This window comes from Chrysemys picta, chromosome 5 (assembly GCF_011386835.1).
Source record: "Chrysemys picta bellii isolate R12L10 chromosome 5, ASM1138683v2, whole genome shotgun sequence".
NCBI classification, from domain to species: Eukaryota; Metazoa; Chordata; order Testudines; family Emydidae; genus Chrysemys; species Chrysemys picta.
Window position 1 is genome coordinate 62190811 of NC_088795.1, and position 13029 is coordinate 62203839.

The window sequence follows — 13029 nt, forward strand, 5'->3', positions numbered from 1 at the left end:
GATTTTTACTTCATTTGATTCTATGCTTTCTTTCACATTTAGTGCCACTCTCCCACCAGCATGACCTGTTTTGTCCTTCCGATATATTTGTACCCTGGTATTACTGTATCCCATTGATTACCCTCATTCCACCAAGTTTGTGATGCCTATTATATCACTGCCCTCATTTAATACAAGGCACTCTAGTTCACCCATTTTATTATTTAGACTTCTAGCATTGGTATATAAGCACTTTAAAAACTTGTCACTTTTTAGCTGTAATTGAATGAGTCTTTTTTTCATTTGACTGTTTCTGATCAGACCCTGCCTGTATTTTATCATTTTCCATCCTCTCGTCCTCACTAAGACATAGAGATTCTCTATTAATAGATCCTCCCCTAAGGGATGTCCGAACCATGTGCTTCTCTGCACCTGTCAGCTTTCCCCCAGCCCTTAACATTAAAAAGGTCATAGAGCAGTTTTTAAACTAAGTGCCAGCAATCTGGTTCCATTTTGGTTTAGGTGAAGGCCATCCTTCCTGAATAGGCTCCACCTTCCCCAAAAGTTTCCCCAGTTCCTAATAAATCTAAACCTCTCCTCCCTACCCCATCGTCTCATCCACACATTGAGACTCTGCAGTTCTGCCTGTCTAACTGGCCCTGCTCGTGGAACTGGGAGCATCTCAGAGAATGCTATCATGGAGGTCCTGGACATCAATCTCATACCTAGCAGCCTAAATTTGGCCTCCAGGACCTTTCTCCTATCCTTCCATATGTTATTGGTACCTACATGTATCACGACCACCGGCTCCTCCCTAGCACTACACATAAGTCTATCTAGAAGTCTCGAGAGATCCGCAACCTTTGCACCAGGCAGGCAAGTTACCATGCAGTTCTTCCACATATGAATATGGATAATAAGAACATTCACAGTTACAAAAGATATCTACAATTTTAAAGGCTATAAACTTTCAGACTTCAAGGCATAAGCCAACCATTAACTTCATGGGGCTAGGCAGAATATGTCCTTTATAGGTATTGTAATTGTCTATTATGGCATTTCTTTCCTTTGAAGCATATGGTACTAGCCAGTGTCAGAGATAGGACACCCAACTAGATGGAGCTCCTGTTTGACCTGGTAAGGCAACTTCTATGTTCCTATATTAAAATAAGCCATAGAGTCCATCACTTTTTCCACCATACTTGAAGATGGGGTTTAGGAATAGAGAATTATAAAGCAGAAATTTTAATAAAATTCACATGCATTGCACTGCATTTCTTTTTGTGTAATTTAATAGTTTAAAAATGGGTATTTTTTCAGATCAACATCTTTTTGAATGGACAGCATGTTGAAACATTTCAGGAAGATCTTACATTTACGTCAGATGCAGTTGTTTCATTTGATTCACCAAAGACTGATGATGAGTTAAAAGGTATGTTTGTCTTTAATATCACTGACTTTTCTCTCTAGCTATTATTTATACATTTATACATTTATACATTTACTAGGTATTCATCTTTGTCTCTGTGTAAACCTCAATGTCATGAGAAATACTTGCATAAAGTTTTGATTTGTGTGGCACATAGCACTGTCCACATGTTAGATGCAGGGACCAGAACAAACTTTTTCCAGTGGCAACAGAGAGTGGAAAAAGAACAGGAGTACTTGTGGCACCTTAGAGACTAACAGATTTATTAGAGCATAAACTTTCGTGGACTACAGCCCACTTCTTGCACTGGGAGCACCCCCCGCTTGAAACAGGAGTGTGACACCTACATGTAGTGAGAGAAGGGGGGAGATAAAGAGGGGAAATGATGGTGTAGAGCAGGCAAAAAGCCATGTGGCTAACCACTTAGATTGACTCTGTAAGAGTCCCCAGCCTTTGAGTCCCTTTGGGTTTGTCTACACCACAGACGTGTGATTGCAGCATGGATGTACTTAAGCTACCTTTGATCTAGCTGGCTTGAGTAATAATACAGTGGAGTCAGGCAGTACAGACTTCAGCATAGGCTAGCTACTCGAGCATGAGTACACTTGAGGGCCCTGTGCTGCTGCAGCTTCATTGCTGTAATCACTTGAGCTAGCTAGATCAAAGCTAGCTCAGGTCTTCAGCTACCTGGGCTTCAGTCACACCTGTTGATTGCAGTGTAGACATACACTCTGTTATACATCTCTGGTCACAGATTACAGAACACAATACACTCCTGGTTTATCCACCGAGGTCCTCTGTTTCAAAAAGAAGCCAAACGGGATGGAAAACAAAACAAATGTGTATATATATCATTAATTTTCATTTATAATTTGACCTGAGGATATATATTGGAAAAAGAATGGTTATTTACTTTCCTTTTGTTCTTCCAAACTTCTTGTACTCATAATAATACCTAGCTCTTATATGGCATTTTTCATCTGTAGATCTCAAAGCACTGCTAAGATTACTCTAGTCTGCTTTGTAAATTTAATTACATTTACTAAGTTGAAATATTGTCTACACATAGAAATTTTTCCCAGACAATAGTAATTGCAGTAAATCAACAGCATGGTATTCCCAAGATATCCTATGCTCCTTTTGCTTCACTGCTGAGCAGTGTGCATTCTGGGATTTTTCTTGCTGTGCATTGTGGGATGCATAGCCAAAGCCAGGCTAGTTCCGAATTTTTAAATCTGAGGCACAGCTGATGGAGGGGGGCCTGGCTGGCTTGGTATGCAAATTGAAGGACATATTTACAACTACCGAAATGACTAACTCCTACCAACAACATATCTTTCCCTGTCCAGAAAACTAGGACATTCAATGGCAACAAACTGCTGAAGCAAAACTACCTCTGCGTTGTGATCCGTCATGCCCTTGCAGAACACTGAATTGAGCAACTTCTGAAAACCAGGAAATACAGCATTGTTTGCCAATGTAACCGTAACTCTGCCCTCTTTCAACAACCCTGTTAACACTCGTACCTTACTCTGCCAGTCCCACCGTTGTTGAAATGTACAAGCTCTTCATCTCCTCTTACAACCCATTCTCTCACCCACAGAATTCCATTTACCACTACGGAAAGATAATAAGGAACAAAAAATGCTCACGCCACCTTTCCTCTGGAAAGAGTAGCGAGAGTTCTCTGGCTGAGCTGTAGAGCCAGATCAGGCTGGTGCAAGCAGAAGGCAGTCAGGGAATCACCAGCAAACTTCCCCAGGCCACAGAGCCATGACCAGAAGGGACAGCCAGAGAGGGCTGAAGGTTGGGGAATGATGGAGAGGTGAACTAGCTGATGTCTCCAGGAGAAAGCTAGAACCAGACCTGAGAATTAAACAAGGATGAGAAGCACCCCAGCTAGAGAGGCTAGGGTTAGGGATGGTGAGAGATGCCAGAGCCATACCTGAGAGGCTATGCAGAGTGAGAGATGCTGGAGCTGTACTGGAGAGCTGGAAAGTGATAAGCGACACCAGACACGTACTGGATGTGTCAATGGACTATTGGGACTTGAAAGACTTAATTTACTCTTTGGACTGTGCTAGGGAATTCTGAATTATGGTTGTGGGAATTTTGTAATAAATTACCCCACAGAGCTAGTTATACTCGAAAAGCTTGCGTGGAATTACTGCAGATTCAGGAAGAAAGGAGAAACGGAGGCAGGCTTATCTGTTGTACTGCAGCTTGCCACAGGAGAAATGTGGGCAGGCGATTGGCCCCTGGGAAGAGGGATACTCAGAGTGCCTGGAATTTGGAAAGGGCCACTATGAGGCCACCCCATGTCAGACAAACATGGAGTTCACAGGAAACCAATTCCTATGTTCCTGTCAAATTTAGCTAATCAGATTCTTTGAGGGAATGCCAAAGAAATTCAGGGAGGGCAAAGCAGTGGCTGAGCCTGACCTATCTTTCATCAAGACAAAACTTTCCATAAAAATAAATATATTTAGAGAATTTGAGGTTCAGAGCTAAAACTGATGGGACCGTATGGTACTGAAAGTCATAGTGATGGGCTGCTAGTTATCCTGAAAGTAGCAATTAGCTGGAAATTGAAGGTTTTTCATACACTATTTATTGACAAAATTGCCCACTGCATTTTAATAACATATAATAGATGTGAATATCCCCTTCAGGTCAGTCCAGGATTGTCATTATTTCAGGTCTGCCCACCAGAGAAATGTGAGATGTTCCATCAGGCTCTTGAGCTCTATGTTGTCAGATAGTCTCAACCTCTAGATTTCATGTTAGAATTGTTTTTCGTAAGGTATATAATTCTTCGTAACAGTTTAAAGGAAAATACCAAAGTACAGATCTGCCAAGATGTTTGATGTATCTTGGGTACCAGGTCTAAGTCAGCTGATGCAGTATTCTCAAAACTGGCCAACATGTTCTGTGGTATTGGAACAGGTATAGAACGGTTGATTCTGAGGAGCACACCACCGGGGATGACTATGCCTGAGTAAAGATGGCAGGATTGAAAATCAGTCAGAGATCAGTGTCTAATTGCCATTTGTGCCTTCAAAAATATCTTCCTCTATTTACAATCTTATCCTTTGAAATAGATGCTTTTTAATATGTGGTTATTTATAACTAACATAGAACCAAATTATACCCTTGGAACTCTCATTTAAATCAGGTGCAAATGCTAGTCTGGGGGCAGAATTTAATCTATAGCTGGGGGTTCCAGGGAGAGTTAAATTAAGATTAGGAAATGACAATTTGGTCTAATTAGGAAACAAGAAGCTATTGCCCTGTTTAATAAGTGCTGGCAGTCTATTATGTCCCCAATCTGTCAAGGAAATTGTTAATGCTAAATGCTAATGAAACTCATTGCTATCAAATGCCATCTCAGCATCAGGGAGAGATCATGTCTCCTGAGATATTTGACATCAACAGTTAAGTTCTAAATCCTGCAATGTTTATTCAAAACTCACATTGACTTCTTAAAAATGAACTCCAGTGTCAGTTTTCTCTGAGTAAGAACTGTAAGATTTGGCCCTTAATGCATAAAAGTGGCTCAAGGTTTACTTACTTCTGAGAAGTTAAACTGTTGTCATTATGTATGAGACTTAGACCAATAGAGCAGATTCTGAAGGGAATAACTTTAGCTGCATTTTTTCTGTCAGCATTTAGCAAGGAGATGAGAAGTATTTTTCTTATGTTGCTTGGTTATCTTGAGTGTGAGGGACTGTTCGTTGTCTTTAAATTAGTAGATAAGGGAAATATGTGAAAACGGATTTCAGCAATGCTGCTTGCTGTGGCTCTAGGTGGGTGGAAAGGGAATTCACAATTTGCTCTAGCTTCAGAGAGAATGCTGCTTTAGTAGTTTTTCTGAGAAGTTTATGAAATAAAAAACAACTTACTGATTATTAGCCAAATTAATATATCCTTCATCTATTTATCAATGGAAACACCAGAACACTTTCTAGTTCTGCTTTGTTTAAAGGGACGTTGTCAAAGACTCGATTCATGTAAAATACTGTTTGATGGAAAGAGCAATACTGCAGTTAGCATACATGCAACAAATAAGTTTAAAAACTGTGATATTTTAATTTTTAAAGGAGCACTACATTTAGTTTTCTTTACCAACTATGAAATAGGTACAAATGACTACAAGTGGGATGACTCATGGGGTTGCAGATTCAGCCAAAACAACCAGAGAGGTGCATTGCCCCACAAAAAAGTTTATTAAAAAAGAGTGAAGTTTGAAAGTGTGTTTTAATGGAGTTGAGGTAACCCATCTTCCCCACCCCCAAATGTTACACCTTTAGGAAACTTCAACGTGAAAAAACTTAAAATGTTAGAAAGTCTAGAAATGAACATTTAAGATGGTCAATCATTTTCCCATAACCATTAATCCTCTCAATCATTCACTTTTACGCCAACTAACTTGCACTTTTTCTCCAAGGAATAAATTTCCAATAGACTATAATACTAAAACATATACAATATTATTCACTTAAAAAATCCTTATTTCCTACACAATTAAAAGTATAACCTTTATAACTTGATCTTAGTGGAACTACTAGAGAAGTACACAAAACACAAACTTCAAAGACACCTATTCCATCAAAATGTACAATTTATTTATTTATTTTATAATTTATTTTGTATTTTTACACAGATCTGCCATGTGGTCCACATACATATTGTTTAGAAGATCTTGCTTATACTAGAAGTGGAGACAAAGGCAACTCTGCAAATATAGGTATTTTTCTATTCTAATATTGTAATGTAGGGAAGATTTTCAAAGGCACAAATGGCAACTTAGATGCCTAATTCTTATTGACTTTCAGTAATAGGTGCTGAACTGTCATTTGTGCCTTTGAAAACCTCCCCCGTAATCTGATTCCTTCCTTCTACCCTGTAACATCAGTACAAGTGCTCTCTTAATGAAATATGTTTGCTTCTCTGTAGTTTATTTTAAATATCCATGAGAGTGTGTTAGCTGTTTAGTTAATTGACATTTATCCAATATGTGTTTAAATATAAAGTACATATAAAATATCTGTATATTGTATTGCATACAATACCTCTCTCTCTCTCTCTCTCTCTCTCTCTCTCACACACACACACACACACACACACACACACACACCCTTTGTTAAAAGAATGTTGTTGTTGCAAAGTTAAGAACTCAAAAGCTAGGAAATGCCAGAATTAAAGTTGTCTGTGCAACCTTATTTCTATTTTCTTGTGCATATGCACTTAAATTAATAATTACATGATCACATACTGTTTTTTCTCCATTTAAATCATATAACGTGTGTGTGTGTTTGTATGTATATATGTATATATATAAATTTAAAAAAATAGAGTTTGGAAATTTAAAATCTCTGTTTACGTGTAAGTAATTGTTTTAATTACATGTTGACACCAAGAAGTGTTGTATGCCTGTGCTGCAAACTCATTATATTGATTAGATGCCTTTTACATTTTAAAAAAAATGTCTTCTGTTCCTTACTTCTGCAAGCATCAAATGGCTCTCTTACTTGTTGGAAGATGAGTGTGTGATGTTCAAAGCTCATTATGAATTAAAGGTGCGTTTGGGATTTGATTTGCTAACAGGTGTCACGCTATGACTGATAAAGTAGATTTATTAATTTATTTGTAAAGAGACCAACATTCTTCTCCCTGTGTGTACAATTGTTTCCTGTTCAATAGTGATGAAATTTGATGATTTCTGTTGTATAACATCACACAGTGGCTTCATAGCATTGCGAAACAATGAATGAAAGACATAATTCATGGACTTTCTTGAAATATTCAGAGACAATATTTCTTCAATGAAATTTAAAATAACAGTCCTTGTTCTACCAAGCTAAAGTAACATCAAAGTCTGCAAATCCCAAGGTCGGTCTAGGCAACCGAATTAGTATGAGACGCTAACGTTCTGCTTGACTGACCCACTGGAGACACTCAGCTTCACTGTAGAGTTAAACCAGCTTTTTGGGAATCTGCTATACCTTAAGAACTATGGAGCTATGTCCGCCCCGATAACAGATCTCATACATGGAGAGGGCAAAACCATAGATACATCTTCTACCTCCATGACTGATCCTACCATGCTCTGAGGGCTAATCATAATGCGTTCTCCAAACTTCATGAGTTACTCCTGGGGAAAGAACCACACTCCTTTTACCTGCCCTTTGTCCTTTATCCTTCCTGAATTGGCAAGGACTGTCCTCAACCAGAAAAAAAGTTGCAATAGCAACACACAGCTTGGCAGCATTCCTACATGTCATGCACCTAGTTAGACCTCCATTCCACTGCAGAGCATTAATCTGTTGTTCTAGCTATTTTTGTGTAGCTGTTGATTAACAAGGACCCATATGCACAGTTTCAAATGACAGGTGATCTTAGTCAGTTTTGAAAAATAAAAATATAACGTGATTAAATTGGTTGTATTCTAACTGTGTCACATGTTACAGGTGTGATAGCACGACATCCCCTCTATTATCCATACCTAAAGAAAACATTAACTGCTCAGGCTCTGGAGGATTATTTCCAGCATCTTTTAGAGAGAGAACAACCTGAAGAGAAGTTAGTCACAAGGTGTGTATCTTTCTGACTTGTCCACATTAGCACATCCAGGCATTGTGGCAGGAGAGAAATAATTTTCAGTTGTTTTAATGTAAAGATGCATAAATTCAGGTTTGCAATCTTTTATTTGTATGCATACATCATTTGCATGGCATAATTAAATGTACAGGCTGGGCACTCTCCACCTTAAAAAACTCCAGTATAGAGCTGGATAGAGAATGGTAATTCCATTTGTGAATTTGATTTTGTTCCAATTGAAACCAAAACCCAAAAATGTCTGCATTCGCTGCAGAACAGAAATCTGGAAAAGTTTTGTGTCAGAAACACCAAAATAACATTTAGTTTCCAAGGCTTCCAGAGTTGTCCAGAGCCCCAGCAGACTGCCAGGCCAGCGGATGGGACCTTGCAAGCCCTGGGTTTGGGACAGTCCACATAGCAGGCTGGCCTGGAGCTTGGCAGTCCATCTCATGGACTGCCCCGGAACTGGGGATCCTGAGAGCCCTGGGGACCTGTTAGTGCTGGGACCCGGGACTTCCAGGCTTTCAGCCTACCAAACAAGTTACTGGAGAGCCAGGCAGAGGAGCTGACATCAAACCAGGTAGCCTTTGAAGCCTAATGGAACCTTGCATGGTTTGCATTGGAATGTCTAAATGAAACCTGGAGAGTCCAATGAATTTGCAACTTAAAAAAAAAAAAAAAGCTGTTGACATTTTTTTCAACCAGCTCTGCTCCAGTATAAACGGTCACACTCTGGCAAAAGACTACATACTTGAATTTGGCATTTAAAGGAAAGAGCACAGATTGGTTCCTTTCCTGGATTAAAAAATAAACTGAACACTTTATATAGCTTTCATCCACAATAGGGCATCCTCTGCCAGAGAGCAGGGTACATTGCAATGGTGGTTTTCCTGCTTTCTATCAGGCCCCCATGTGTTTGATGGTTGAAGAATTTGTCATAACATCAACCCGTTGCCTCAGAACTGTATTCTAGAATCTAAGCTAAGAAAGTAAAATGTTAACCCTTATGATGGTGAAGAAGCCATATTATCTCATATTGTGGGGCCTCTAACATGTCAGTCTCCAATAACTGTCTTAGGAATCCATTTCTATATAAGGGGGTGATTCTATAGCCACCTGCAAAGACTACAGTCCTCAAAATAATTATATATTTCTATCTGTCTAAGTTCCACCAAGGGCCTTTCTAGTTCCTGGAGCAGCTCAGGATTGGGAGGAGGTTTAAAGTCCACCTTGGTGACACCCCCACTCACCCTCCTGCCAGGCTGTGAGTTCTGTACTGTTCATTAGAGAGACAGCACAGAATCTCACCTGCTATTTATTAAGTGCTACCAAATGAATTTACTGATAAACGTTTTGTGTTAATTTTAAAAATGGTTTCATAACTCAGCAGAGGGAAACAAAAATGAGAAAATGCTACACATTTAATAGATCTGCTACAAGAATTGCTCATACATCAAACAACTCTCACTGGCATTGTCCTTTCTGCTTAGTTAATAGAGGTTTGCTTGTTTCTTAGTGCTGTTTATGTTCACAGACAGAGGCTAAAGTTTCCCTCTGTTCTGGATAGCAACCGTTTATTTTGATTAATTAGATCATCTCTGGTTTGGGCTTCTTTTAATGATGTGATAATGGGACTCTGTGAGTAGCGTGAAAAGCTACTGGGGAAAATAATGGATCCTTTTATAGAGTGTTTTTTAAGATTATAAGGATTATGCTCACATGTTTCAGATCTGAAAGTTTCTTTTTAGACTACAACACATTTTTATGAACGTGAAAACTAGAAATAAACCAAGCACTCTTGCTGTTTAAACCAACAGTGTTGGAAATATGGAAATGTGAATGACTTTTTGAAAATTATAATTTGGAAACCAAAATATTTTTGTACTTTTTTTTTTTAAAAGTGTTCTAGCCACAGGTCTACTTCATTGCAGATCAGAGGTTAACAGCATTTTGCCTTTCATGGCATTTCTTTAAGGCTGGTAAAATAAATAGGCATACAGCCTAGAAGGGAAATTATTTTTGTTAGATTATACCTGTAATTGCACACATTCTGAAGCTTTCAGGGTTTTGGGTAACATATAACAACAAAGGTATTATTTCTAGCAATATGGGGAATTTGCTTTTTTCCTTATAAAGCAAATTTGTCTTGAATTAATTGTACTTTTTGCCTTCTCTATGTGATATGCAACCTCAAAATAGAATAGTCAGACAAATTTGGATATACTTCCTGACAGCAAGGATGATATAACATTCACACACAGAAACTAGTTCTAACTCTAGAAAAGGATGCCAGTCTCTGGAACTCTGCAAAAAGACAGGTCTGAGCAATGCTGCTGTTGAAACCAGTGTGAATTTGTTAGCAAGGCACTGTAGTACATATAGAATCATAGAACTTAGAGATGTAAAAGATTTGCTAGTCACTTTACGCCCCCTCCTCCCCCCCAGCCTGCCAATGGAGGCTTATTTGTGAATCACTACACTTTTCAGTGCTTTATACACAACACAACACAATGCACATTCATATTCATATTTATTTAAAGAAAGATATTAGAAATACAGCATAAAACTGTAGAAATAAACTTTGTTTTCCTCTCTTCAAAAGGAAATAATAAATTATTTCTCAAACTAATGAAATCCTTCTCTTTTGTTTTAATTAGCTCATTATATACCCTCTTACACTATTAATCAGATACATTCTGTGAGCCTCTTGTCAGCACTTCAGCTGCACCTAGCTTTTATCACTTTTAATTCTGCATGCTTCTAATTGTACATATATCCATAGTAAAGGAAAATATCAGAAACATACACACAAACTGTTCTATTCAGAATTATGGCTCAATTTAGGAAACAAGATTAAAAATATTTACAGTTCTGAGGTCTCTACTTTCCTGAATGAGTGAGAGTAACAAAGTTGCTCTGTGAGCATTTTCTGGTTTCTTTCTCTCACTTTGAGCCAGGGTTATTTTCTTTCCCGGTGGATAAGGGTTCCCATGTTCAAAAAGATAATACTTGTCAGATGTATGTTTACTAGACCTTACCAGTCATTTTACATAAAATTAAGCAATGAGAAAACTATACTTATTTACATACTGAGACTCAAAATCCTCTGTAATTTCTATCCATATATTTAATTCACAATAATCAACCTCCTATATTATTCCACCACACACCTATTACACAAACATCACTTCTCTGAAACCTATCATTTCACCTCCAGCTCACTCTTAACTAGGAAGAGTGTTCTCTTTCTCTTGATGTATAAATTCACTAAGCAAAAATACATGCAAAGTATAATGTGGCCAAAGTTAACTGGGAACTCACAGAAAAGTCTTATCTCTAATGAAATACCAAGGCACTGCACTTTAGAGGAAGTAATTAAGGAGGCACCCTGTTGTGCCTAGTTATGGGAGTTCAGTTAGAACAGTGAATTTTCTTTATTTTATTAGTTTCTGTCACAATCTTAATGTTCTTTGACGTGTTTTTATTTGTTTTTTGGAGGATTTCTGCTGTTTAAAAGCAGATTTTAAAAATACTGAGTGAATTGTACAAATATATAATCTTTTCTTAGGCTTGTTTTAGATTTTACACAATTACAGTATATATCAATGCTAGGTTAATACACTGGGTAACATGTATTTTTGTTGATGTAGTATAACTGCATGTGCATTGTAATCCATCATTACAGACTTTTTGTGTTTGAAGCATGTTTACATTTGAACCTCCACAAATGTACCCATAATATTTCCAGGTGCTTTTGTTTGTGCATCTGAATAGAGTAGTTGCAATTTTATGCACTGATTTGCAGAATCATAGTGTGGTTATCTCATAGTATCTCAATAACTGATAGCGTGTGAATTCCTGGTGGGATGAAAGCCATTCTTAGCCAAAGAAAGCTCAAGGATTTGATTAATTACTGTACATATGCAAATGTTGTGTTTTGTATGCACAAAAACATGGACCCGCAGATATTGAAAATACTGCCTTCCATAGAGTTTCTGTAATTCTCATGGTAGCTAGAAATGTTGTCATAAAAAATTATTGCAAAGCCCTTGAAGTAAATAAGCCATTAACTGCTCTTCTAAGTGAATATCTATTATCCTAAGCAAAATTGTTTTACTTTATCAAAGTTCACAAATCCGAAGAATTAATCTACATTTTTAATTCAATAAAATTCCCTACATTCGAACTGGTTCTGGATGTCTGATTTGCAGAATCATAGTATGGCTATTTCTCAGTAACTGATAGCATATGAATTCCTGATTGGCTAAAACCATTCTTAGCCAAAGAAATATCAGAGATTTGAGTAATTACTGTACAGATACTTTTCAGTAACAGGACTATGAAATATTCAAATGGTTCTACTCTGAACACTATAATCCCTCTGTTTGAATTGGCTCCTGCACTAAAACTTTGCAATTTGCCCATCAAACTTAGGCTACAGTTGTTACCTAGTTAACAGAAAACAACCTTAGTTTATTAATGTTGGGACATGATATAATCAAAATTCTTGTACAGCTTAATGAGAAAAGACCAACCAAGTTCATATCCTACCTTATTACTATTAAGGTGGAGTTTTAGGGTTTTTTTCTTCTGATTTGTGTGCTTGAATCAAAATGGGGGCATCATCACAGTCCTTAAAAAATTACTTTGGATCTTTAATTTCTAAATGCTGCCTTTCACTAGAAATTAATCTAAATCTATTGTAAAACTAACATAATTCTAAATCTTACCTTTAAAGATATGAATTGCCAGGAATACATGGATTAAACTTTGTTCTGAAAAATTCCCTTGGTGGTGGCGGTATTGCATCCTTAAGAAGTGACCCACAGGTATGTATGCAGGCATTGATTTTGATTTTAGTTATTTTTTATAACTATGTATTGCACAAACTCTTTTTAACCAACACTGGGATGGAGTAATAATCTGCTGTTGACTGATAGCTACCTTTTAATTTCACAAAAACATAGTCTCTCATTCATTCTTCCAAGTTTGAAAACTAAGCAGTGATGCATAGCTCAGTT

General features: G+C 37.6%; 1 protein-coding gene across 1 annotated transcript in view; it reads left to right on the forward strand.

Annotated features, from left to right (window-relative positions):
- LOC101931777 (uncharacterized) overlaps positions 1-13029 on the forward strand; it is a 93853-nt gene that overhangs the window by 73978 nt on the left and 6846 nt on the right. Inside the window, exons 16-19 of the mRNA XM_005299360.5 lie at positions 1300-1411; positions 6072-6155; positions 7879-8002; positions 12747-12837. Of these exons, the coding sequence (XP_005299417.2) occupies positions 1300-1411; positions 6072-6155; positions 7879-8002; positions 12747-12837 (411 nt within the window). The remainder of the gene's footprint in view (positions 1-1299; positions 1412-6071; positions 6156-7878; positions 8003-12746; positions 12838-13029) is intronic.